At 34.8% G+C, this 26,600-nt stretch overlaps 1 protein-coding gene across 3 annotated transcripts in view; it reads left to right on the top strand.

Moving 5' to 3' along the window:
* PCDH11X (protocadherin 11 X-linked) overlaps window positions 1-26,600 on the top strand; it is an 827,978-nt gene that overhangs the window by 38,340 nt on the left and 763,038 nt on the right. For all 3 annotated transcript variants that reach the window (XM_034950250.3, XM_034950249.3, XM_034950252.3), the window contains one exon: window positions 18,264-18,847. In XM_034950250.3, the coding sequence (XP_034806141.2) occupies window positions 18,264-18,847 (584 nt within the window). The remainder of the gene's footprint in view (window positions 1-18,263; window positions 18,848-26,600) is intronic.

Raw genomic sequence — 26,600 nt, forward strand, 5'->3', positions numbered from 1 at the left:
CTATTTTAAGATGCTATTTACTCATAACTATAAAACTGTGCATTTTTGTTCTCTCAGAGGATCTGGAACAGTGTGATTTCTAACTTAAAATGAGGGGAGATTTGATTGTTTCTTCTTGAGTTAACAAGTTACCAATATCTTAAAAATATTCACTGCCTAATAGTTTCAAAATTTAGAATCATAAAATACTACTCATTCCTAAATGATTCAAGAATACATTTTACTGTACTATTTAATTTTATACCTTTTTTGTCCCCTGCCTATGAATTGGATATTCTAGCCATCATTTCACTGTCCTGGGTGCAGGCATAGTTGAAGGTTACTGACCTTCTGATCTAGATTAGTACTGTCCAACAGAACTTTCTGTCGTAATAGAAATATTCTATAATCTGTGCTGTCCAGTGCTTAAGTCCTTAGCCTTATTGGACAATTGAGCACTTAAAATGTGCTTAGTACAACTAAGGGATTGAATTTTTAATCTGACTTAAATTTAATTTTAACAGCTACACACAGCAAGAGGTACTATATTGGACTGCACAGCTCTAGATGCTTATAGTCTAAATATAACTATTGTATGGAAAAGAGAGTTCTTTTTTCAAGGCATAATCAATCACCTTCGTTTCTAATTTTGTTCTTGTGCTATCTATAAATCAAGTCCTGATGCAAAGTAATTTCATCATGAAGAGCACTGGTCTTTATTTTCCAGGGTTGTCAGGTTATATAAAGAATTAATGTACCCTGTGATCGCAATTTCCTAGAGTGAGTGCCAGTTTTAGCAAGTGTAAAATAGTTGTGTTTGTTGTAGCTTCTTCTATGATATCTATTTAGGAGTTGGATATCTCTGAAAAGAAAATATAAAATATTTCAGCATTTCTAATATTTTCTGGAATAGGAACATATTTTACATTTATCAGCTATAAAGAAATTATAATTTAAAATGAAATACTGGCCATTTTCACATATTTTGTACTCTGTGACAAACTGAAATCATTACAGAGTATGTTATAATTCTAAAAACCAAAAAGTCTCCCAAGTAATTGGAGCCTCTAGTACCTAATCAAAAGAATGGTGTCTTTATTTTCTTTTTTCGTAATCTCTTTTTCTAAACCAATGTGAGATCAAATTACATTTTTTATAAGCAGTGCAATAGCTAAATAAAAATAACAATAACCACAAATGCATGAAGAATTTTTTTTTTATCTGAATATATTACTCACTTAAAACTGCATTGGTGGACTGGGCACGATGGCTCACGCCTGTAATTCCAGCACTTTGGGAGGCTGAGGCCGGTGGATCATGAGGTCAGGAGATCAAAACCATCCTGGCTAACATGGTGAAACCCCATCTCTACTAAAAAAAAATACAAAAAATTAGCCGGGCATGGTGGCACACGCCTGTAGTCCCAGCTACTCGGGAGGCTGAGGCAGGAGAATCTCTTGAACCTGGGAGGTTGCAGTGAGCCAAAATCGCACCACTGCACTCCAGCCTGGGCGACAGAGCGAGACTCCATCTCAAAAAAAAAAAAAAATGTATTGGTATGGAATGCAATGAAAGTTCTATTTTGGGGCTGCCTTAATGTGAGATTAACCCTGATCACACCACTTGCATTTCAACTATTGTTTAGTATGATGGCATTTCAATTGGCAGTTTTCCTTACAGTGATCTGTCTACACATGCACGCACATAAATGCACACAAGGGCATATGTTCACAGTGAAACACAAAGATTATTATTTTAAACATACAAATAAAGCATCTCATGAATACTTCTCAATTACAAGTTGGCTAGTGTTTGTTAGTCCAGCAAGCAATACTGTATCCAACTCTGTAGAGGCAGAACTTGTATATTCTTGATTTCCCATTTGATGGTTACTTAGAATTGTTTTGAGGTTAATGCACTTCTTGATTTATAAATAAAAGGGGGGTTGCATTTCATTCTTCTTCCAATATACTATTATATTACCCCTTTGAAGGCTTGTTCTTTACTTGTGGTGAGAAGGCATGGAATATGCTGAATGAAGGCTAATGATAAATCATTTTTCATTTCTTAATGAGTTGGAGTGGGGTTTGTGCTTGTCCTAAGTGAGAAACAGAAAAAAAAAAATTAAAGAAGAGGAATCTAAAAATATTGTGAAAACATGTAGGATTAGTTAAATTAATTTAAATATTTTACTTACTAATAGTTTGAAAAACTGATTTCCTAAGAACCACTTAGTATAATTTGTAGTGAAAATAACTACAGGTGAAGATCATGCATAAAATATACTCTTACCAGAAAACTTTAGGTTTTTGAATAAAATGGAATTCATAAAATAATGAACACTCCAAGTTATTATATAAATCACTCCGATTATTTCTTGAAGTCTTTGCTGGTTGTTGTAGTGATATATTCTTGGAGGAAAAGGTTTAAAACAAAAGAATTGGTGACCCGAATCTCCAGCAAGAATTTCTTTTTTTTTTTCCTTTCTTTTTTTATTTTTATTTTTATTTTTTATTATTATACTTTAAGTTTTAGGGTACATGTGCACAATGTGCAGGTTAGTTACATATGTATACATGTGCCATGCTGGTGCGCTGCACCCACTAACTCGTCATCTAGCATTAGGTATATCTCCCAATGCTATCCCTCCCACCTCCCCCCACCCCACAACAGTCCCCAGAGTGTGATGTTCCCCTTCCTGTGTCCATGTGATCTCATTGTTCAGTTCCCACCTATGAGTGAGAATATGTGGTGTTTGGTTTTTTGTTCTTGCGATAGTTTACTGAGAATGATGATTTCCAATTTCATCCATGTCCCTACAAAGGACATGAACTCATCATATTTTATGGCTGCATAGTATTCCATGGTGTATATGTGCCACATTTTCTTAATCCAGTCTATCATTGTTGGACATTTGGGTTGGTTCCAAGTCTTTGCTATTGTGAATAATGCTGCAATAAACATACGTGTGCATGTGTCTTTATAGCAGCATGATTTATAGTCCTTTGGGTATATACCCAGTAATGGGATGGCTGGGTCAAATGGTATTTCCAGTTCTAGATCCCTGAGGAATCGCCACACTGACTTCCACAATGGTTGAACTAGTTTACAGTCCCACCAACAGTGTAAAAGTGTTCCTATTTCTCCACATCCTCTCCAGCACCTGTTCTTTCCTGACTTTTTAATGATTGCCATTCTAACTGGTGTGAGATGGTATCTCATTGTGGTTTTGATTTGCATTTCTCTGATGGCCAGTGAAGATGAGCATTTTTTCATGTGTTTTTTGGCTGCATAAATGTCTTCTTTTGAGAAGTGTCTGTTCATGTCCTTTGCCCACTTTTTGATGGGGTTGTTTTTTTTTTCTTGTAAATTTGTTTGAGTTCATCGTAGATTCTGGATATTAGCCCTTTGTCAGATGAGTAGGTTGTGAAAATTTTCTCCCATTTTGTAGGTTGCTTGTTCACTCTGATGGTAGTTTCTTTTGCTGTGCAGAAGCACTTTAGTTTAATTAGATCCCATTTGTCAATTTTGTCTTTTGTTGCCATTGCTTTTGGTGTTTTAGACATGAAGTCCTTGCCCATGCCTATGTCCTGAATGGTAATGCCTAGGTTTTCTTCTAGGGTTTTTATGGTTTTAGGTCTAACGTTTAAGTCTTTAATCCATCTTGAATTGATTTTTGTATAAGGTGTAAGGAAGGGATCCAGTTTCAGCTTTCTACATATGGCTAGCCAGTTTTCCCAGCACCATTTATTAGACAGGGAATCCTTTCCCCATTGCTTGTTTTTCTCAGGTTTGTCAAAGATCAGATAGTTGTAGATATGCGGCGTTATTTCTGAGGGCTCTGTTCTGTTCCATTGATCTATATCTCTGTTTTGGTATCAGTACCATGCTGTTTTGGTTACTGTAGCCTTGTAGTATAGTTTGAATTCAGGTAGTGTGATGCCTCCAGCTTTGTTCTTTTGGCTTAGGATTGACTTGGCGATGCGGGCTCTTTTTTGGTTCCATATGAACTTTAAAGTAGGTTTTTCCAATTCTGTGAAGAAAGGCATTGGTAGCTTGATGGGGATGGCATTGAATCTGTAAATTACCTTGGGCAGTATGGCCATTTTCACGATATTGATTCTTCCTACCCATGAGCATGGAATGTTCTTCCATTTGTTTGTATCCTCTTTTATTTCCTTGAGCAGTGGTTTGTAGTTCTCCTTGAAGAGGTCCTTCACATCCCTTGTAAGTTGGATTCCTAGGTATTTTATTCTCTGTGAAGCAATTGTGAATGGGAGTTCACTCATGATTTGGCTCTCTATTTGTCTGTTGTTGGTGTATAAGAATGCTTGTGATTTTTGTACATTGATTTTGTATCCTGAGACTTTGCTGAAGTTGTTTATCAGCTTAAGGAGATTTTGGGCTGAGACAATGGGGTTTTCTAGATATACAATCATGTCATCTGCAAACAGGGACAATTAGACTTCCTCTTTTCCTAATTGAATACCCTTTATTTCCTTCTCCTGCCTAATTGCCCTGGCCAGAACTTCCAACACTATGTTGAATAGGAGTGGTGAGAGAGGGCATCCCTGTCTTGTGCCCGTTTTCAAAGGGAATGTTTCCAGTTTTTGCCCATTCAGTATGATATTGGCTATGGGTTTGTCATAGATAGCTCTTATTATTTTGAAATACGTCCCATCAATACCTAATTTATTGAGAGTTTTTAGCATGAAGATTGTTGAATTTTGTCAAAGGCCTTTTCTGCATCTATTGAGATAATCATGTGGTTTTTGTCTTTGGATCTGTTTATATGCTGGATTACATTTATTGATTTGCGTATATTGAACCAGCCTTGCATCCCAGGGATGAAGCCCACTTGATCATGGTGGATAAGCTTTTTGATGTGCTGCTGGATTCGTTTTGCCAGTATTTTATTGAGGATTTTTGCATCAATGTTCATCAAGGATATTGGTCTAAAATTCTCTTTTTTGGTTGTGTCTCTGCCCGGCTTTGGTATCAGAATGATGCTGGCCTCATAAAATGAGTTAGGGAGGATTCCCTCTTTTTCTATTGATTGGAATAGTTTCAGAAGGAATGGTACCAGTTCCTCCTTGTACCTCTGGTAGAATTCGGCTGCGAATCCATCTGGTCCTGGACTCTTTTTGGTTGGTAAGCTATTGATTATTGCCACAATTTCAGATCCTGTTATTGGTCTATTCAGAAATTCAACTTCTTCCTGGTTTAGTCTTGGGAGAGTGTATGTGTCAAGGAATTTATCCATTTCTTCTAGATTTTCTAGTTTATTTGCGCAGAGGTGTTTATAGTATTCTCTGATGGTAGTTTGTATTTCTGTGGGATCAGTGGTGATATCCCCTTTATCATTTTTTATTGCGTCTATTTGATTCTTCTCTCTTTTTTTCTTTATTAGTCTTGCTAGCGGTCTATCAATTTTGTTGATCCTTTCAAAAAACCAGCTCCTGGATTCATTAATTTTTTGAAGGGTTTTTTGTGTCTCTATTTCCTTCAGTTCTGCTCTGATTTTAGTTATTTCTTGCCTTCTGCTAGCTTTTGAATGTGTTTGCTCTTGCTTTTCTAGTTCTTTTAATTGTGATGTTAGGGTGCCAATTTTGGATCTTTCCTGCTTTCTCTTGTGGGCATTTAGTGCTATAAATTTCCCTCTACACACTGCTTTGAATGCGTCCCAGAGGTTCTGCTACGTTGTGTCTTTGTTCTCGTTGGTTTCAAAGAACATCTTTATTTCTGCCTTGATTTCGTTATGTACCCAGTAGTCATTCAGGAGCAGGTTGTTCAGTTTCCATGTAGTTGAGCGGTTTTGAGTGAGATTCTTAATCCTGAGTTCTAGTTTGATTGCACTGTGGTCTGAGAGATAGTTTGTTATAATTTCTGTTCTTTTACATTTGCTGAGGAGAGCTTTACTTCCAAGTATGTGGTCAATTTTGGAATAGGTGTGGTGTGGTGCTGAAAAAAATGTATATTCTCTTGATTTGGGGTGGAGAGTTCTGTAGATGTCTATTAGGTCCGCTTGGTGCAGAGCTGAGTTCAATTCCTGGGTATCCTTGTTGACTTTCTGTCTAGTTGATCTGTCTAATGTTGACAGTGGGGTGTTAAAGTCTCCCATGATTAATGTGTGGGAGTCTAAGTCTCTTTGTAGGTCACTCAGGACTTGCTTTATGAATCTGGGTGCTCCTGTATTGGGTGCATATATATTTAGGATAGTTAGCTCTTCTTGTTGAATTGAACCCTTTACCATTATGTAATGGCCTTCTTTGTCTCTTTTGATCTTTGTTGGTTTAAAGTCTGTTTTATCAGAGACTAGGATTGCAATCCCTGCCTTTTTTTGTTTTCCATTTGCTTGGTAGATTTTCCTCTATCCTTTTATTTTGAGCCTATGTGTGTCTCTGCACGTGAGATGGGCTTCCTGAATACAGCACACTGATGGGTCTTGACTCTTTATCCAATTTGCCAGTCTGTGTCTTTTAATTGGAGCATTTAGTCCATTTACATTTAAAGTTAATAGTATTATGTGTGAATTTGATCCTGTCATTATGATGTTAGCTGGTTATTTTGCTTGTTAGTTGATGCAGTTTCTTTCTAGTCTCGATAGTCTTTACATTTTGGCATGATTTTGCAGTGGCTGGTACCGGTTGTTCCTTTCCATGTTTAGCGCTTCCTTCAGCAGCTCTTTTAGGGCAGGCCTGGTGGTGACAAAATCTCTCAGCATTTGCTTGTCTGTAAAGTATTTTATTTCTCCTTCACTTATGAAGCTTAGTTTGGCTGGATATGAAATTCTGGGTTGAAAATTCTTTTCTTTAAGAATGTTGAATATTGGCCCCCACTCTCTTCTGGCTTGTAGGGTTTCTGCTGAGAGATCCGCTGTTAGTCTGATGGGCTTCCCTATGAGGGTAACCCGACCTTTCTCTCTGGCTGCCCTTAACATTTTTTCCTTCATTTCAACTTTGATGAATCTGACAATTATGTGTCTTGGAGTTGCTCTTCTCGAGGAGTATCTTTGTGGCGTTCTCTGTATTTCCTGAATTTGAATGTTGGCCTACCTTGCTAGATTGGGGAAGTTCTCCTGGATAATATCCTGCAGAGTGTTTTCCAACTTGGTTCCATTCTCCCCATCACTTTCAGGTACACCAATCAGACGTAGATTTGGTCTTTTCACATAGTCCCATATTTCTTGGAGGCTTTGCTCGTTTCTTTTCATTCTTTTTTCTCTAAACTTCCCTTCTCACTTCATTTCGTTCATTTCATCTTCCATCGCTGATACCCTTTCTTCCAGTTGATTGCATCGGCTCCTGAGGCTTCTGCATTCTTCACGTAGTTCTTGAGCCTTGGTTTTCAGCTCCATCAGCTCCTTTAAGCACTTCTCTGTATTGGTTATTCTAGTTATACATTCTTCTAAATTTTTTTCAAAGTTTTCAACTTCTTTGCCTTTGGTTTGAATGTCCTCCCGTAGCTCAGAGTAATTTGATCGTCTGAAGCCTTCTTCTCTCAGCTCGTCAAAGTCATTCTCTGTCCAGCTTTGTTCCGTTGCTGGTGAAGAGCTGTGTTCTTTTGGAGGAGGAGAGGCGCTCTGCTTTTTAGAATTTCCAGTTTTTCTGTTCTGTTTTTTCCCCATCTTTGTGGTTTTATCTACTTTTGGTCTTTGATGATGGTGATGTACAGATGGGTTTTTGGTGTGGATGTCCTTTCTGTTTGTTAGTTTTCCTTCTAACAGACAGGACCCTTAGCTGCAGGTCTGTTGGAATACCCTGCAGTGTGAGGTGTCAGTGTGCCCCTGCTGGAGGGTGCCTCCCAGTTAGGCTGCTCGGGAGTCAGGGGTCAGGGACCCACTTGAGGAGGCAGTCTGCATGTTCTCAGATCTCCAGCTGCATACTGGGAGAACCACTGCTCTCTTCAAAGCTGTCAGACAGGGACATTTAAGTCTGCAGAGGTTACTGCTGTCTTTTTGTTTGTCTGTGCCCTGCCCCCAGAGGTGGAGCCTACAGAGGCAGGAAGGCCTCCTTGAGCTGTGGTGGGCTCCACCCAGTTGGAGCTTCCTGGCTGCTTTGTTTACCTAAGGAAGCCTGGGCAATGGCGGGCGCCCCTCCCCCAGCCTCGCTGCCACCTTGCAGTTTGATCTCAGACTGCTGTGCTAGCAATCAGTGAGACTCCGTGGGCATAGGACCTTCCGAGCCAGGTGCAGGATATAATCTCGTGGTGCGCCGTTTTTTAAGCCCGTCGGAAAAACACAGTATTCGGGTGGGTTTGACCCGATTTTCCAGGTGCCATCCATCACCCCTTTCTTTGATTAGGAAAGGGAACTCCCTGACCCCTTGCACTTTCCGAGTGAGGCAATGCCTCGCCCTGCTTCAGCTCGCGCACGGTGCGCGCACCCACTGACCTGCGCCCACTGTGTGGCACTCCCTAGTGAGATGAACCCGGTACCTCAGATGGAAATGCAGAAATCACCTGTCTTCTGCGTCCCTCACGCTGGGAGCTGTAGACCGGAGCTGTTCCTATTCGGCCATCTTGGCTCCTCCCTCCAGCAAGCATTTCTTAAGCACTTACTGTGTATTTGGTACAGTGCCCATGAACTGCTAAGTTAAATATAATGTCTTAAAATTGTTGGTATATATTTGGAATGATTCATTTGCTTTGAGTTGAGATTCATAATATAAAATATTATGGATCTATACAGTTGTTTACATTTAAAACTGATATTTATAGAGAATAAATTTTATATCTAAATTGTTATTTTTGAAGAGCTCAATCTTTGTGTATTACGTAGGGAGTTGTCTTGAGAAACGTCTAATTTTTACCGCTCATCTTTTTGCACTTTCAAATATACTAATACTTTTGAAGCAGGACCCAGCAGGCCTTCTCTAAAATTAAGTTTTCTCACATGTAGCAAGGTTATTTTGAATGCCCAAATTGAAGTTTAAATGGTTAATATTACATTTATATTTGGAGTTAAAATGTATTAAGACACAGTTGAAATAGTAACTCATTGTAAGTATGAAGAATATTGCTAAATAGAGAAAACATTTTCTTATGTATTTACCTAGATGAAAGAGAAAGGAAAAATTACACAAACACTAACATTTATACCTTATCTTTGTATGAACATCTTGTAAATACATTTGAATTTTCTCTTATAGATGCTATTCCTTCCTGAAAACCAGGCTGAACCCAGTACGTGCTTTTATTGTGAAACTAAAGAACACACAAGAAGTAGAGTTTATTTTAACTTATAATTGCAAATTCCATTTTACTTATTTTTTAATGGGAAAAATATTTACTTTATTTCTTTAACTTTTATTTTAGATTCAGGTATGCATGTGCGGGTTTGTTATATAGGTAAACTCATGCCACAGGAGTTTGCTATACAAATTATTTTATCACCCAGGTACTAAGACTAGTATGCAATTTTTTTTTTTCTGCTCTTCTCCCTCCTCCCACGCTCCATGCTCAATTAGTCCCTAGAGTCTGTTGTTCCTTTTTTTGTGTCTATCAGTTCTCATCATTTACATCCCACTTAAAAATGAGAACATTCAATATTTGGTTTTCTGTTCCTGCATTAGTTTGCTGAGGATAATGGCCTCCAGTTCCATCCATGGTCTTGCAAAGGACATGATCTCCTTAGTTTTTATTGCTGCATAGTGTTCCATGATGTATATGTACCACATTTTCTTTATTCAGTCTGTTATTGATGGACATTTAGGTTGATTCTATGTATTTACTATTGTGAATAGTGCTGCAGTGAACATTTGTGTGCATGTGTCTTTATGGTAAAATGATTTATATTCCTCTGGGTAGTTACCCAGTAATGGGATTACTGGTCAAATGGTAGTTCTAGTTTTACCTCTTTGAGGAATCACTATGCTGCTTCCCACTATAGTTGAACTAATTTACACTCCCACTAACATTGTAAAAGTATTCTCTTTTCTCTGCAACCTCGCCAGCATATGTTATTTTTGACTTGTTAATAGTAGCCATTCTGACTAGTGTGAGATGATATCTCATTGAGGTTTTGATTTGCATTTCTCTGATGATCAGTGATATTGAGCTTTTTTTCATATGCTTGCTGGCCACATGTAAGTCTTCTTTTGAAAAGTGTCTCCTCATGTCCTTTGCCTACTTGTTCATGGGGTTGTTTTATTCTTGTAAACTTAAGTTCCTTATAAATGCTGGATATTAGACCTTTGTCAGATGCATAGTTAGCAAATATTTTCTCCCATTCTGTAGACTGTCTGTTTACTCTGTTGATGGTTTCTTTTGCTCTGCAGAAGCTCTTAAATTTAATTAGATCCCATTTGTCAATTTTGCTTTTGTTGTGATTGTTTTTGGCATGTTCATCATGAAATCTTTGCCACTTCCTTTGTCCAGGATGGAATTCCCTAGGTTGTCTTCCAAGGTTTTATAGTTTTGGGTTTTATGGATATTTAATTCATTTTGAGTTGACTTTTGTACATGGTGTAAGAAAGGGGTCCAGTTTCAGTTGTCTGCACATGGCTACCCAGATGTCCCAGCCCGATTTGTTGTGTAAGGAGTCTTTTCCCTATTGCTTGTTTTCTTCAGCTTTGTGGATGATCACGTGGTTATAGGTGTGTGGCCTTATATCTGGGCTCTCTATTCTGTTCTATTCATCTATGTGTCTGTTTCTGCACCAGTACCGTTACTGTAGCCCTGTAGTATAGTTTGAAGTCAGGTAATGTGATGCCTCATGTTTCGTTCTTTTTGCTTAGGATTGCCTTGACTATTTGGGGTATTTTTTTGTTCCATATGAATTTTAACATAGTTTTTTTCTACTTCTGTGAAGAGTGTCATTGGTAGTTTCATACGAATAACAATCTGTAAATTGTTTTGGGTAGTATCCCATTTTAATGATATTTATTCTTTCTATCCATGAAGTAGTGTTTGATTACACTTATTAATGCAAATTCCATTTTAAAAGGCAGAATTCTTTTTTTTTTTTTTTTTTTTTTTTTTTTGAGATGGAGTCTCGCTCTGTCACCCAGGCTGGAGAGCAGTGGAGCGATCTCAGCTCACTGCAAGCTCCGCCTCCCGGGTTCACGCCATTCTCCTGCCTCAGCCTCCCACATAGCTGGGACTACAGGTGCCCGCCACCACGCCCAGCTAATTTTTTGTATTTTTTAGTAGAGACGGGGTTTCACCATGTTAGCCAGAATGGTCTCGATCTCCTGACCTCGTGATCCGCCCGCTTCGGCCAAAAGGCAGAATTCTTTATCATTTTTTCTACTCTAAGTGTATCACAACTGAAGATTCGAAATATGGCTTGTGTGTGTCACATTTATGGTTCAGTTGTTTTTCTATTCATTTATTAATTAATGTTGTCATTTTTAATTGGTTATCCATTTTTTTGGTTTTGAGGTGACACAAAACAAAAATCACAGAAATAATATTAAAATAGGTGTAAAAAACTGAGAACTAAAAGGATAAGGAATATTGTTGAACCTTTAGGCTGAGGCATCTGTTATTAGGCAGTTGATAAACCAAGTCGTAAGATTGGTTTTAAAAGGTTGCTATGTCATTTTTGCTTAGCGTTCTAAGATGTGTAGTTACGGATTATGGATTGTGCAACTCCAAAGTCATCTTAATAGGAAGAGCTTCATTGTCTCACGGGGTGAATGAATGCAACTATTAAACTCATTTCTCTGTTCCTTGGAACAATAAGTTGATGGATATAATTCATTTTCTGACAACTAATATCTTACCTTGATTTGTTTTACAGACCATCAACTTGGATCTTGTTTTTAGCCATCACTTCCAAGATTCTGGTGCTATATCTCATTTGCTTTCAACTGTTGATTTTACTGCATTGTAATTTGATAATTTAGACCCCAACACAAAAAATAAATTAAGTCATGCTAGAATATGCACCATACGTATATAGGGGAGTAATCTGATAAAATGCTTTGTACAGATATTGCAATTAGTACTGAAGTTTGGGGAGGTGTGCAATCAATAGTAAAATATTAATTGGTCTTTCTACATAGATAATTTAAACACTAATATGATAGATATATTACTACCTGTTTTCCTGTACTGTTTTATTAATTCATGGAATAGTGACTAATAGAAGTATTATTTAGCCCTATATATAAAACTCATAGATATAATACTGTTTTGTGTACTGTTTTATTAATTCATGGAATAGTGACTAATAGAAGTACTGCTTATCCTTATATATAAAACTCAAAATAGGCTTTTCAGCAAATACCCAGTGAAGACACAAATATATATATTACACACACACACACACAATTATATATATATGAAGAAACCACATTTGTTAACAAATGACTAAAATTGTCATGCCTGAACCCTCCATTATTGAACATCACCTCTCCATACCCCTTGATCTCTTTAATTTTGTGATGCTATACCACCTCCATAATTTCACCCATGAATAATAGATTCCAAGCCCATCACTTTGTTTCTTTCTCTTTTCTTTTGCAAACACTTTTCCTTTACACGAGGGACCTTTGGTTACCTTCTTAAAATGTGATCATCTAGAGAATTTACAGAATGTGAAATTAATGCCTGTCTGATAAAAAATATTTAATATATAAAGCAATGCCTACAGATATGTATATATATCACATAGTTGTTATACAGATTAAATGAAATAACTGATTTAAAATCACATAGAGCAATTCAAATACTACACCAAGTGGAAATTATCCTTTGAACTTTGATGAATTTAGGACTTATTTATTATGATAATCTGGTACTTGTTGACAAAGTATAGTAAAATAATTATTAGATACTGAAACAAGCAATATTGCATTCACCCTGAGGCAATAGAAGAATGTGTGATGATAGACAAACGATATATTTTTGCCATGAAGAATGTGTCTCTTGCTTGATTATTCTGTAAAGCCATGTTTCAAATGTTCCCTAAATCATATATCAAAAATCCAGAAAAATTAATATAGAAGAGCAACCTTTAGAATTTGTCTTATTAAGTGCTATTTGAGCTTGATTATTATCAGATTTTGAAACCCTGTTAGAGAACACCACACTAACTGTTGTTGGAATGCTAGAATGAATCAGCAAACAATAAACAATTTGGAGAAGGAAGCAGCATTGATGGAATCCACTTCTCAGAGAAGTTTAGACCCAAATGTGAAAAATTAGACATGTACAATAAGTACAGTAAGCAAGCTGTTTGTGGAATAAAATTTAACAAACCAGTCATATAATTACTGTGCCTTAATAAATTTTTTATTTTGACATCTCAAGTTTCAGAATACAGAGGAAATAATTACATAAAATTGGACAGCCAATGCCCTTGCCCGCCTCTGCTTGCTGTGGTCAGTTCCTCTGAAAATACTAGGTTTATCGGTTGCTCCAATTTGTCTTTCTCCCAATGTGGTTACTTTTATTGCAATGTTCTAGATTCCTGTCAACCTCAAGAACTACCTTACTGTTTACCCAGGCTGTGAAAGAAGCTTTGCTTGTATTTGAGACCAAGAACGCAACAGTAGTGACCACCTAATATATTATGGCTGTTAAATGGTGTATTTTTGACTTAATGAAACATTGAAATAATTGGAATGATGAGATTTAAGTGGAGTTAGGATAATGGGCAGCAGATAGATATTTCTTATCTTCATGTAATACTTAAATTTGTACTATTGTAGAAATTGTACAAAAATTGTAGCATATAAACCATTCACTCATGTGTTTGTTGTTGTAGCATATGATCCAGTAATTCACATAGAATTCATTTAAATATATTACAAATGAAACCAGCACTATAATGAAGAAAAAATTTAAAAAATATCAAGGAAATTATGCCTTGAAATTCTTCTGACAAAGCATTTGAACATTAATTGTGTGGTTTGAAATTTCTAGAATTGCATATAGTAGATGCCTAGCTCCCTTACCTACTCAGAGATGATAAAATGAACTTCCATTTTTGCTTTATATATCTTTAAATTTTCAGAGATGCTTATTTTATTTCTGCTTTTGCTTTCTCTAATTGTCATTATTGTGTCCCTCTAAATACAACTATTGCTTACCCAACCGTGATGTCTTGCTGATAAAGGGCATCACTTAAATAGCATGGGCACTACTGGAACTTGTCAAAAATTTTAGTTCTTTATATCTTCTTTTGTGTTGTTTCCTTTATCAATTTCCAAACTAACATTAATCTATAGTAGGAGTGGGTTGTAGGAGAAGGGCAAAGAAATTTAAGGTTACCTTGTCACATTTTTCATGAGACAGAAAAATTAGAATGTAATTTACATACATTAAGATACGTATGTAGGCATATTTTCCCTGGATATCTGAGTTAAATGTGCCATGCTTCCATAAGACTAAGCAGTGATTATTTATATCCGTATTTAGTAGCTAAATTTCTGTACTGTTCATTCAAAGAATTAAACTCAGCATTTTCAAAGAAAACTTAATAAATTTTAAAGATAATAAATTTTCAAGTGGCAAATGTGAGAGTTGAAATCAAAATCTGGAGATTGAGGTTACTTAAACATGCATGTTCACATCCTGGTAGAAGCAGAGATGAGTTCATTATACAGTAATTGAACACTGAATTAAAGACATACTAGAATATATTATCAAATATAAACTCTGTTTTGTTCACTGATGTACCTTCAGTGTCTAGAACTGTGCTTGACATATAAAAATTGCTTAATAAGTATTTGTTGAATAAGTGGCTAAACCTCCATGAGTTCATTTCATCTCAAACTCTTTATTAACTAGAGGGTGAATATTCCTTCTAGGTTGGCAACATATATATTCACTTAAGCTTTAGAAATGGTATTTTTTCTCAATATTTCTTCCCCGTTTTTAAAACCACTGAATGAATTTCCAGTTATGAAACACATTTTAAAATGTTTTATATGATGATGGTATTGTGGAAGACAGTGTGGCAATTCCTCAAGGATCTAGAACTAGAAATACCATTTGACCCAGCCATCCCATTACTGGGTATATACCCAAAGGATTATAAATCATGCTGCTATAAAGACACACGCACATGTATGTTTATTGTGGCACTATTCACAATAGCAAAGACTTGGAACCAACCCAAATGTCCATCAATGATAGACTGGATTAAGAAAATGTGGCACATATACACCATGGAATACTACGCAGCCATAAAAAAGGATGAGTTCATGTCCTTTTTAAGGACAAGGATGAAGCTGGAAACCATCATTCTCAGCAAACTATTGCAAGGACAGAAAACCAAACACCACATGTTCTCACTCATAGGTGGGAATTGAACAATGAGAACACTTGGACACAGGGTGGGGAACATGACACATTGGGGCCTGTTGTGGGGTGGGGGGAGGGGGGAAGGGTAGCATTAGGAGATATACCTAATGTTAAATGACGAGTTAATGGGTGCAGCACACCAACATGGCACATGTATACATATGTAACAAACCTGCATGTTGTGCACATGTACCCTAGAACTTAAAGTATAATTTAAAAAATTAAAAATAAAGATAGAGTAGAACAGATTTAGAATGGATTGAGGGAGGGTGACTTCTTGGAACTAGATCGCTCTATTAATTATTTATGTTGTGTAGAGATATTGCGACATGCATGCAATGCTTTTATTTCTTTATTTTGCTTTATTTTGTTTTTCATTTTGGGGGGTTATCCCAGGAATTCAAGGTTGTTTTATCTTATTTTTTTTAATTTAACTTTTGTTCTGAGTTCAGGGGTACAAGCGTAGGTTTATGTAAGTAAACCTGTGTCATGGGGGTTTGTTGTACAGATTATTTCGTCACCCAGGTATTAAGCCTAGTACCCATTAATTTTTCCTGATTTTCTCCCTCCTCCCATCTTCCAACCTCCAATAGGCCCCAGTGTGTGTTGTTCCCCTGTATATGTCCATGAGTTCTCATCATTTAGCTCCCACTTATAAGTCAGAATATCCTGCAATGTTTTTAAAAACAGTCTGTAGTATTCTTCTGCCAGTTGTAATAATGTGTAATACCTAAGGGTAAGATAAGAATAGAGCGATAATTTTAATTCCAATTGTCACTGCCCCATTTTTATTTCTGCTTATGTTTGCATGACATTTATAAAATCACATAAACATCCAAAACTTCTTAGATATGCTAGATTCACAGCATATAGAACACATATATGTGTGCATATTAGCTGGTAGTATCAATGGGGTATTTTTAATCTCACCTTCATAACAGAGTGTAAAACCAAAAATTCACAAGACTGAATTTTGAGCGAGTTTTTATATTATGTAATCCCAATGCACATCATTGTACAAATGATGCTAAAAATACTATACCACAGGCAAAAGTGTTTTTCTGTTGTTTACTAGGATAAATAATGTCTTCAGCTCTAGCATTACTCACTATCATAACTAACATATTTTATATATGATACCAACTGCTTAACATAGGAAAGTCATTGAATTCATAATATATATTTTTTAAATGTTGTGATAAAAATTAATGAGATATTTTAAGTCTACTCCTGACCTAAACTATCTTGATTGTTGCAACAGATGCATTTATTTGATTATTGATTGTAAATAGGAAGATTTCTTTTTTTCCAATTTTGTGTATTCCAACATTGGCATATGCATATTTTAAAAAATGCGGATGTGCAGCTATGCAATGGGACAGTTATTTCATATAACACATTGCTTGGCATAACCAGAGCACAATATCCATAACAAGTTATTTATATCATATGTAGTCCTCCTGTTTTTAGAACAATTACTAAAACTTGTTGATGTTATCGATTACCAATAAATATTGAGAAATTCCTTAATTGGATACCTATATGCATTAATACATTTCTGGAATGGAATTTTAAATAACCATCTGACCACTGAGTTTTCAAAACTGCTAAATACCTTAATAGTTGCATTAACCTTCATTTAATTATAAAAGTATGACATCTGATAGGCTTTAGCTCAGTGTGATACAAATTTAATTTTGTTTATATAATATATCATCTACAAATACTATCCAGAAGAAGCACATTAGAATGTTTAATTATACTAGAGATTAAAAGATATTTAATATATAAACTTGAGAATAAATAAAATAGAGAATAAGAATTGAGAATTACGAAAGGAAACTGAAGATAAAATTTGCAGATTTTAAGAAAATCAAAATTCCTCATTGAATTTTGTCAGAAGAGTTCAAGAACTGAAATAATTTTAAAGCTTTCAGTGAGTGAAAAATAATAGGGAGAAGTAGCAAGAGAGATTGATTTTTGACTCACTTTCAACTCGGTACTGTTTTTAAATGCCTTTCTTATTTTCAAGCCCTTCTCAAGCTGTTCCTTGAAGTTGTATAATTCCTGTTAGTCTATAGATGTGAAAACCCATTTTTATATGAACTACCTTCTGCGTTCTATAAACATAAATTCTCAGGGTTGGGATGTCTTCTAGTCTAACTCTCCCATTGAATGTTTGGACGTCATCTACCAAATCCATATATCTAAAGCAAATATAGTAGATCTAATCTGGTGGTCCAGTACCTCCAAAGATATGGAATACACTCCTGAAATATCCTGAAACCTTTTTTTTTTCAGAATCCTTTAATAAGCAGTTATGTCAATCTGAAAGTTGCTTACTTGTACTTTATATTAATAGCTATTCTTGTTTTTCTTATCCAAAGAAAAATCCTCTAATCCCCTTTTCACATGATAGTTGTTACCATGTTTAGGCATTAGTCACATCAACCCTTCTCCTCTCCCAAACTTCTCTTCTTCAAATCAAACTTTATTAGTCCCTCCTTTATAATGATTCCTTGCCTCCTTTTATCCAGATCAATTTTTTTTCACTTTGATGCCCAGAGCTGAAGAAATGGACTATTGTATAAATTATTCATTGCCAAGAGAATAATTGCATTTTAAACCCATATTATAACAAAGAATAATGATTATATTTTGTGATTTGTAACAAATACCCTTTATTTTCCCTTAACTATTGAATTAAATATTTTAATTATTTGTATTCTCTTTAACTATCTTGGTATATTAAAGTATTATCTTTTATATATTTATCAATGGTGGACACTTTTATAGGTACTCTGTGTCATTTTTGATACTGTAGGTATCTTATTTCATTTATCTTTATTCTTAATGTACGAATTCATAATATTTGATTCAGAACAAATTTATCACTAACAGAGTGTCAATTATGCTAACATCTCATTTACTGATTTTAATTTAAAACAGTTTTTGTTAACATGCATGTTTAGGGTTGGCTTCTTAATAATTTCTTCTTCCTCTTCTCTCTCTCCTCTTCTTTTGGTCAGTGTTGTGCGGGTTAATACAACAAACTGTAACAAGTGTACCTGGTATGGACTTGTTGTCCGGGACGTACATTTTCGCGGTCCTGCTAGCATGCGTGGTGTTCCACTCTGGCGCCCAGGAGAAAAACTACACCATCCGAGAAGAAATGCCAGAAAACGTCCTGATAGGCGACTTGTTGAAAGACCTTAACTTGTCGCTGATTCCAAACAAGTCCTTGACAACTGCTATGCAGTTCAAGCTAGTGTACAAGACCGGAGATGTGCCACTGATTCGAATTGAAGAGGATACTGGTGAGATCTTCACTACTGGCGCTCGCATTGATCGTGAGAAATTATGTGCTGGTATCCCAAGGGATGAGCATTGCTTTTATGAAGTGGAGGTTGCCATTTTGCCGGATGAAATATTTAGACTGGTTAAGATACGTTTTCTGATAGAAGATATAAATGATAATGCACCATTGTTCCCAGCAACAGTTATCAACATATCAATTCCAGAGAACTCGGCTATAAACTCTAAATATACTCTCCCAGCGGCTGTTGATCCTGACGTAGGAACAAACGGAGTTCAAAACTACGAACTAATTAAGGTGCGTTTTAAAATCACTTTGTTAAAGATATCATCTCATTTTTTAAAGAGTAAAATAAAATGATATTAATGTATTTCAAATTTTGAGTAAGCCATCACCCCAATTTTTCAAAATTTATGTAATTTAAAGCATAGTGGAGAAAATTCATCAATGCAGTTTTTGCAATTACATGTGGATTATGAATTTTCATGGTATGTATATTCATTTTCAAACAGTTGTGTTTCCATTAATCTATAAAGGGATCAGACAAGGAGGTCAGCCCTGCTACTTACAAATCAGTAGTTTGCCCAGCTTCATTCTTTTAATCTGTCCAGTCATGCTTCTGTCAAAAACTTGATATAAGCAAATCATTAAGAATGAATCCATAAATCTGATTATCAATTTTGCCTAGTGATTACTTTAGATACACAAATTTTATCTTGCCATTTGATATGGTGCCAAATAAATCTATTTGAGAGGTGACTAGAACAATTTAATTTATTACTAGCATTTCTGAACATATATAGATAAATATTTTTCATGAGGATTTCAAGGTAAGGCAAGGTCTTTAGCATATCCTGAATCATCAAATTGAGATTAAATTTTAGTCAATGTTCTGTTAATGTTAAATATTTTCATTTTTTTACAATTATTTGAAAACAGAGTGTTCATTTGTTGTAAAGGGTAAGTAAGCCTTTTAACAAAAAAGAGTCAATCAGTTAATTTGAATAACCTATTCTGGCTTGATTTGGGTCTTAGGATGGAGAAGTTAGAGAGAAGAATAGATAGAATATTTGGTATTCTTCAAAATATGTGCAGAGGGGCCACATTTATCAAGTTAATGATCAATTCTTTTAAATTACTTATATGATATAAAGAGAAATAGATAACTCAGATTTGGGTATGTGAAATAGTACAATGCACTTGAATGATCTTGGAAAATATATGTTAATGAAATAACTAATGTGCATGTTTCAGATAGATATGTTCAGGGGATTTTCACACTTTTATAAATATTCTGCCAAACTATGATCTATATAATAACTAGTGTTAAAAATATGCCCCAAAACATATAAATAAGACATTCTGACATATATCATCTGAAGGTTTTGACCTGGAGGATATATAATATGGGAAAATTTCTCAACTAATGCTGATCTATTGTAAAGATATATTTATTTATAAATTCATTCAGGAATGGAAGGCTACAAACCTCTTGAGCAAATTTCAGTGAAATGCAGATATGTTTGAGTATATGAAGTGAAAACAGAAAGAGAAGGATTTGGAAAGAAGGGAACTCTTGAATACTGTTGGTGGGAATGTAAATTAGTACAACCACTAAGGAGAACAGTTTCGAGGTTCCTCAAAAAAACTAAAATTTAGATGATTTTTAAGTGAGCACTTTGGGGTGAAGTTCCTGCAATGACATCTCCTTATCTGATGAAATGGAAAAATATTCAGGAGTCAGATAGATATGGATCACAGTTTTATGCTTACCTCTTACCAGACATGCTACTTGCAGCTTAATCTTTTTGACCTTTAATTTCTTCAGTCATAATATGAGGATGATAATTATCACAGGGGCAGAATTGGGAAGAATAAGCACTTAGTATGGAGTAGACATACCTGCATAGAAGATTTTTGAACATGCTTTAAAACATTTAAGTACTTATAGAAATGTGAGGCTTATCACTTGACATAATAAATTGAGTAACAGAGTGGACAGTCTCTCTCTAAAGCAACACTTCACAACAGAATTTTCTGCAAGGACGGTAATCTGTGTGAGAACAATGCAGTAGCCACCAGTCACACGTAGCTGTAGAGTCCTTGAAAGTACTTAGTAGCTAGTGCTACTAAGGAACTAAATGCTTAATTAATTCCATTTTAATTTTAATAGCCACATGCGGTTAGTGGCTATCATACTGCACAGCACAGCCAAAAGAAATAAAAAACGTTTATTTGGACAATAAAAATTAATAGATAAAATCAAAATGAGACCTTACCAAGTTTAAGTCAGATATTAGCAATAGGGTCTCTTCAACTGACCATCTTGACAAATGTGTTGTTTTAAAACGTAGTGCTTTATTCAAAGAATAATTTTGTCATGTCTCCCTTAGGGCAGCTTAATGAACTTCCAAGAAATTTCTGATTTGTCTTGAAAGCTGCTTAACTAATTCAAATAAAACAAATAAGCCTGCTGGCATAATTTTAGCTTTGTTAAAATGTGCTTTCATTTGACATTCTTTGAAAGATTGTCAGCAAATGACAAAAAGTCTCACTACAGGTTCTTAGATGAGTCTTAGAAATGCTCTAAAATTTCTTTCTGTTTTAGAATGTGTGATAAGCCTAAAGTAACTATATGATGTGCCTAAAGTACTGGGGCATTTGTATGGCCCCGTGGACAAATACTGTTTTGACTGCTTGTTAAAAATAATGAGAATGGAACACAAAGCATAGCCCCAGGCATGCAGAGGGCCATGACGTGGGCGACTTTAACTGAATGCACTTTGACTCGCAAAAAGGCCCTGTCATGAAAGTGGCATATATGCTATGGGAAAGGAGACTTAAAGAAAAAGAGAGAAAAGAAGCATGTGTTGATTCATCCATAAACTTTAGTAAATTTTACAATGTGAAATAAGTAGGCCAACCATAATAATTTCTTTTAAAAATCCCTTTGTCCTGCAGAATAGGATGAGAATTTAATTAATATTAATTTGCTCTACTTTTGTTGAATAGACAAGAATAGAAAAATCACCGTTTATCCTAACTAGGCTAATATAAAATGTATATGAATAGTTCAAATAGCAAAGGGAGAGAAGGGAGAAATATAGAGAAAAATTCTAGGAAAAAAGCTCAATTTAAATATTTAAATAGGTCAATTTATACATGAAGGTGTCCTACTATTTACTATTTGATATTAATTAACTGAAATTAAAGGCATTGGTGGAAAATATTTATTAAATGTTTAAAATGTATGTAGTATAAAATTTCATAAGACTTAAAACTTAGAATATTTATTTCTAAAACTAATATATACATATATTAATTTAGCTTACCTTTTTATGAGTTTCAGTATACCTTGGCACAAACAGGGAAAGTATTATTTCACATTTTAAATATTTGGAAAATGAGTTTCAGAGTGATAATGTATTATGCTTATCATCATATGACTGGTAAATGATAGAGGTAGGAACCAGAGTGCAGTTCCTGACTCCTAATCAACAGACAGATTGTAGATGGATAGATAACCTTCAGAGCAGGATCACTGCAAGTTCATGATACAAAACGAAAAGAGTGAAAGAAAGAAAAAAGACTGGGCACAGTAGCTCACACCTGTAATCCCAGCACTTTGGGAGGCTGAGGCGGGTGGATTACTTGAGGTTAGGAGTTCGAGACCAGCCTGGCCAACACAGTGAAACCCCGTCTCTACTAAAAAAATACAAAAAAAAAAAAAATTAGCCAAGCATGGTGGCGGGAGGCTGAGGCAGGAGAATCACTTGAATTTGGGAGGCAGAGGTTGCAGTGAGCCGAGATTGCGCCATTGCAATCCAGCCCGGGTAACAGTGAAAGACTCTGTCTCCAAAAAAAATAAATAAATAAAATTTAAAAAAATTAAAAAGGGAAAAAGTGGGGGAATGAAGTGATTACCAAGTAATTCTGCTTATTTAAAAAATAAGTAAAAATAAAACTTATTTATGTGACTTTGATGCGATTAATTTTCAACTTTTTAATGGATCATGTTACTCTTTAAAGAAAAAAAATCATCTATAAGAGTTCTTGATGTTATTAATAGTTGCCACTTAAAAAAGAATCCAGATTTGAAAGCTTCTCTTTTCTCTCTTTCAAGTAAAATCATACTGCAATGCTAATTCCCTATATACATATAGCTATTTACATACTCACACACATCGTACTACACATTGCAGTATTTGGAAGAACTGTTGTTCAGGAGTAGGAAATCACAGATCTCTTTAACTTTCACTTTTTAATTCAGATGGCCTGTTATTTATAAAGCTTTTTAAAATATTGTAAGTATTTTTTGACAGGGAAGCCAACATTTTCACAAATAGAAACATCCCTCAAGCACCCAGTCTGACTCAGACTATGTATATAAACCACAGGGACTTCCTTCTTTTCTCATGGTAGGAACTCAGGGGAAATTAGTTTATATAATGATGTTACAGTTATTTTTATTTTCTGCTTCAAATTTCCATCTTCCCTGGCATATATCAACAGTCACATTTCTGTACTAGCCCAGTGACAGTGTGCTGATTGATTTCCTTAAGGCAGGCATGACAGTGTTTCAAAGGTTGACAATTTTTGTTGACAGAACATGAAGATCAACTTTTTCTCAGATTAGTGATCCTACTCAAGGCCTTCCCTTGTTTCTACCCATCCCATAAGGCATCCTCATCTTTTCCATGAATCTCAAAAGATCATTTAAACTGGGGTAGTCTTTTAACATAGTCAAGATGTTTGGGCCCTTGTTTCTATTTTAAGTAAACATCTTCCCCATTGATCAAGAGCTGGACTGGATTTATGAAACTAAGGTTAGAATTAGATTTGTTTTGCGATCTGGGGTTAGAAAATCTAAATTGTGAAAAATCTCACCTACCACAAGATTTAGAAATCTTGATTTAAATTGCCAAGAATGAGACATCAAATAATACATTGTGAAGACAAAGAGCAAGCAAACTTTGTTGTTCTGAAGAAATTAATATTTTTTAACATTATGTAACCATAACTCAAAGTGATGTGTAACATTAGAAGTGAGTAAAGATTCATTGATGTCAGTGCAGAGAGAATATACTATAACAATGAGTATAACAATTTTAGAAAACTTACTTAGTTTATTTGCCTCCAAGAGGCTCAGAAGAGTTTGAATATAATGATTTCCTCATTTTTTCAAATATAAAATGAAGTTTCACTTAACATTTCTCCATTTCAGCTTTAAGATTACTTGATTTTATAGTCTCTGAATTCTATAATTTGCATATTAATATTTTTGATCTAATGTTAAAAAGCAAAAGAGATGACAATCAAATGCTAATGACTATGAGGTTTCTGAAAGCTGGGGTTATTATCAAAGTACACTTCCACTGGGGAAAAAATGACAACATAAAACTCATTGTCTTCATAAATGAATCTTTATTAATGCTGTCAGGTCTTAACAAATGAGAGTGTGACACTAATAGGATTAAGTAACTTTTGACTTCATTACTATTATCAGAGTCTTGGTTAGTGTTCATCGTCCACTAATGCCTTTTGTTAAATACATCTGTTATTAAAAATCCCACAGTATGGATGGACACTTATGGAACATAAATTGGACATCGTAAATAGTTCAATTCTGGAATTTATAAATTGAGGCTCTGAAGAACAAATGTGTTCCCAAATCTGAATGATCTACTCACATCATGCCTCTTAACTTAATATTACCAACTAACTATAAGAAGCACCACTAAATTTTATGTTATTAGATACAGATTTATTGATCTGTTATTTCACTGTCCACTGTATCTAAATAAAAATAAATTTGAACTTAATATTATTCTTGCCAAAGGAAATGACTTAAATCCTAAAATAAAAACATATTTTTATAAGACAAAATTAATTGGTATAGAATTATTTAATGAAAACATGAGGTTGTATTACACAGATCTAATTGTCTTTAACAATTTTGATCAATGCTAATAATCTAAGATTATAAATATCCCAATGTGGGTAGTTTTCTTGGCATAAATTATTCTTTTTGTCTACACTGATTTATATTGATTATATAACAACACTGCTGTGGAGACACTCTCTTAGTGAACTGAAGTGTGATCTTTCAATCTTAGATAAAATAAATTGATGGATTGGTAAGATTTCTGTATCAGAGGTGATGACACCTTGTATGAGAAGTGATGATAAAAGCAATAAGGTCATTCTGCAGAAAACTTTCTGAGTTTGTTTGAGTTTTATCTATAAAATAATGTATCTATCTTCATGATTTTACCAGGGTATGAGTTTGGACCGGTTTTTGATGGAATTGGTCTTTAGCACAAACTATAAAGTGCAGAAAACTAATTCTCACTTAAAAATCAAATACTGAAGAAATTAATATTCTCCCTTTTGTATTTATCAGTGTACAGTCATCTTCACAAAACTAATCAAGAATGAATAATTAAATAATCTAGTAGCCTAATAGACCGAATAAATTGCTTTGACCACAAATTAAATTTTAGCAGATTGTTGTTCAAGTGTCTTTCAATTTCCCAGTGCAGGTAGATGTCACTGGAGGAAGGAAAATATTGTGTCTAATTTAATTAAATAACGCAGAACTTAATTTTCTTAATTATTTTTGAAATGTCCTTTTTTCATTGGTCTTTTGCTTGCACAAATTATATCTTCACCAATCTATTCTACAAATAGGTAATAAAGTGTTTTATCCATAAAATGTTAAATATCTATTACTAGAGCACTAAGGGCATCAAAATAGAATACATGTGGACACACACCTTTTAGCAATTAAAACTATAAAAATATCGCTAGTTATCTATTTTGTATTTCCTTTGAAATAGAAGAGGTACTTCTAGGTGAACAATCATAAGAAACCTGTTGCTTATTCTTTATACATTGGAAGAGTATTTAGTGGTAGCATGTTTTAATTGCTGCATGCACATATCTCTATACTTGCTGGTAAACTGAGGAAAGTAGTATAACGTCATATATAGGAAACATATTTTAAAAGACATATTTTGCAAAGTAAGTGTGAATTTTGTTTCATTAAGCAAAACAAAGGATTTTAAAAGTTGAAAATCATAAAATGAAGTTTTGGATTTTCTAACCTAATTTACATTTGTCTTTGTGATCTCACTTAATCTGGAATTTTATTTTATGTAGAGTATTATCATGAATATTTCTCATCCTTTTACTTATTTTATATATAGAATTTCATTATTTTAAGCTTCTTCAATACAATGAAGTGAAATTCTAAAGAATGAAAGGCTGTTCTATTAAATTTTGTCTAGATGTAACAATAACTGACTGCTAACTAATATCTTAGTCTAATTCCAGTAATCTAAATTTAACACATATTTAATGAGTGCTCAATGTACAAAGTCTTGAGGGATAAAAAATGTGTTTGGAAAACAGTCAGTGTCCCCAAGGAGATTAATAACAGGCATTATCAGGATTATATTTTTGCTCTAATGATAGTAAAGAGGAAAGAATATTTATTTTATATATACATACATACTTATGTGTGTGTGTGTGTGTGTGTGTGTGTGTGTGTGTGTGTATATCTTTTTTCTTTCTTTTTCTTTGTGAGACACAGCCTTGCTCTGTCGCCCAGGCTAGAGTGCAGTGGCACGATCTCGGCTTACTGCAACCTCCACCTCCTGAGTTCAATTGATTCTCCTGCCTCAGCCTCCCGAGTAGCTGGGACTACAGATGTCTGCCACAAAGCTTGGCTAATTTTGTTGTTGTTATTGTATTTTTAGTAGAGACAGGGTTTCACCATTTTGGCCAGGGTCTCAAACTCCTGACCTCCAGTGATCCTCCCGCCTCGGCCTCCCGAAATGTCATGGTTACAGGCATGAGCCATCACACTTGGCTATATTTATTATGTTATAAGAACATTTTATCTTAAATTGATCATGCTGCCATTAAGAAAATGGAATTATTTAAAGTTTTATTGTCTCAGAAAAGTTAAAATTTTATATCTATTTTTAGTAGATTTTTACCAAGCACTCTCATTAACTTATGATATCTTATTTTGTTACTAGGTTTG

Source organism: Pan paniscus, chromosome X (assembly GCF_029289425.2).
Source record: "Pan paniscus chromosome X, NHGRI_mPanPan1-v2.0_pri, whole genome shotgun sequence".
NCBI classification, from domain to species: Eukaryota; Metazoa; Chordata; class Mammalia; order Primates; family Hominidae; genus Pan; species Pan paniscus.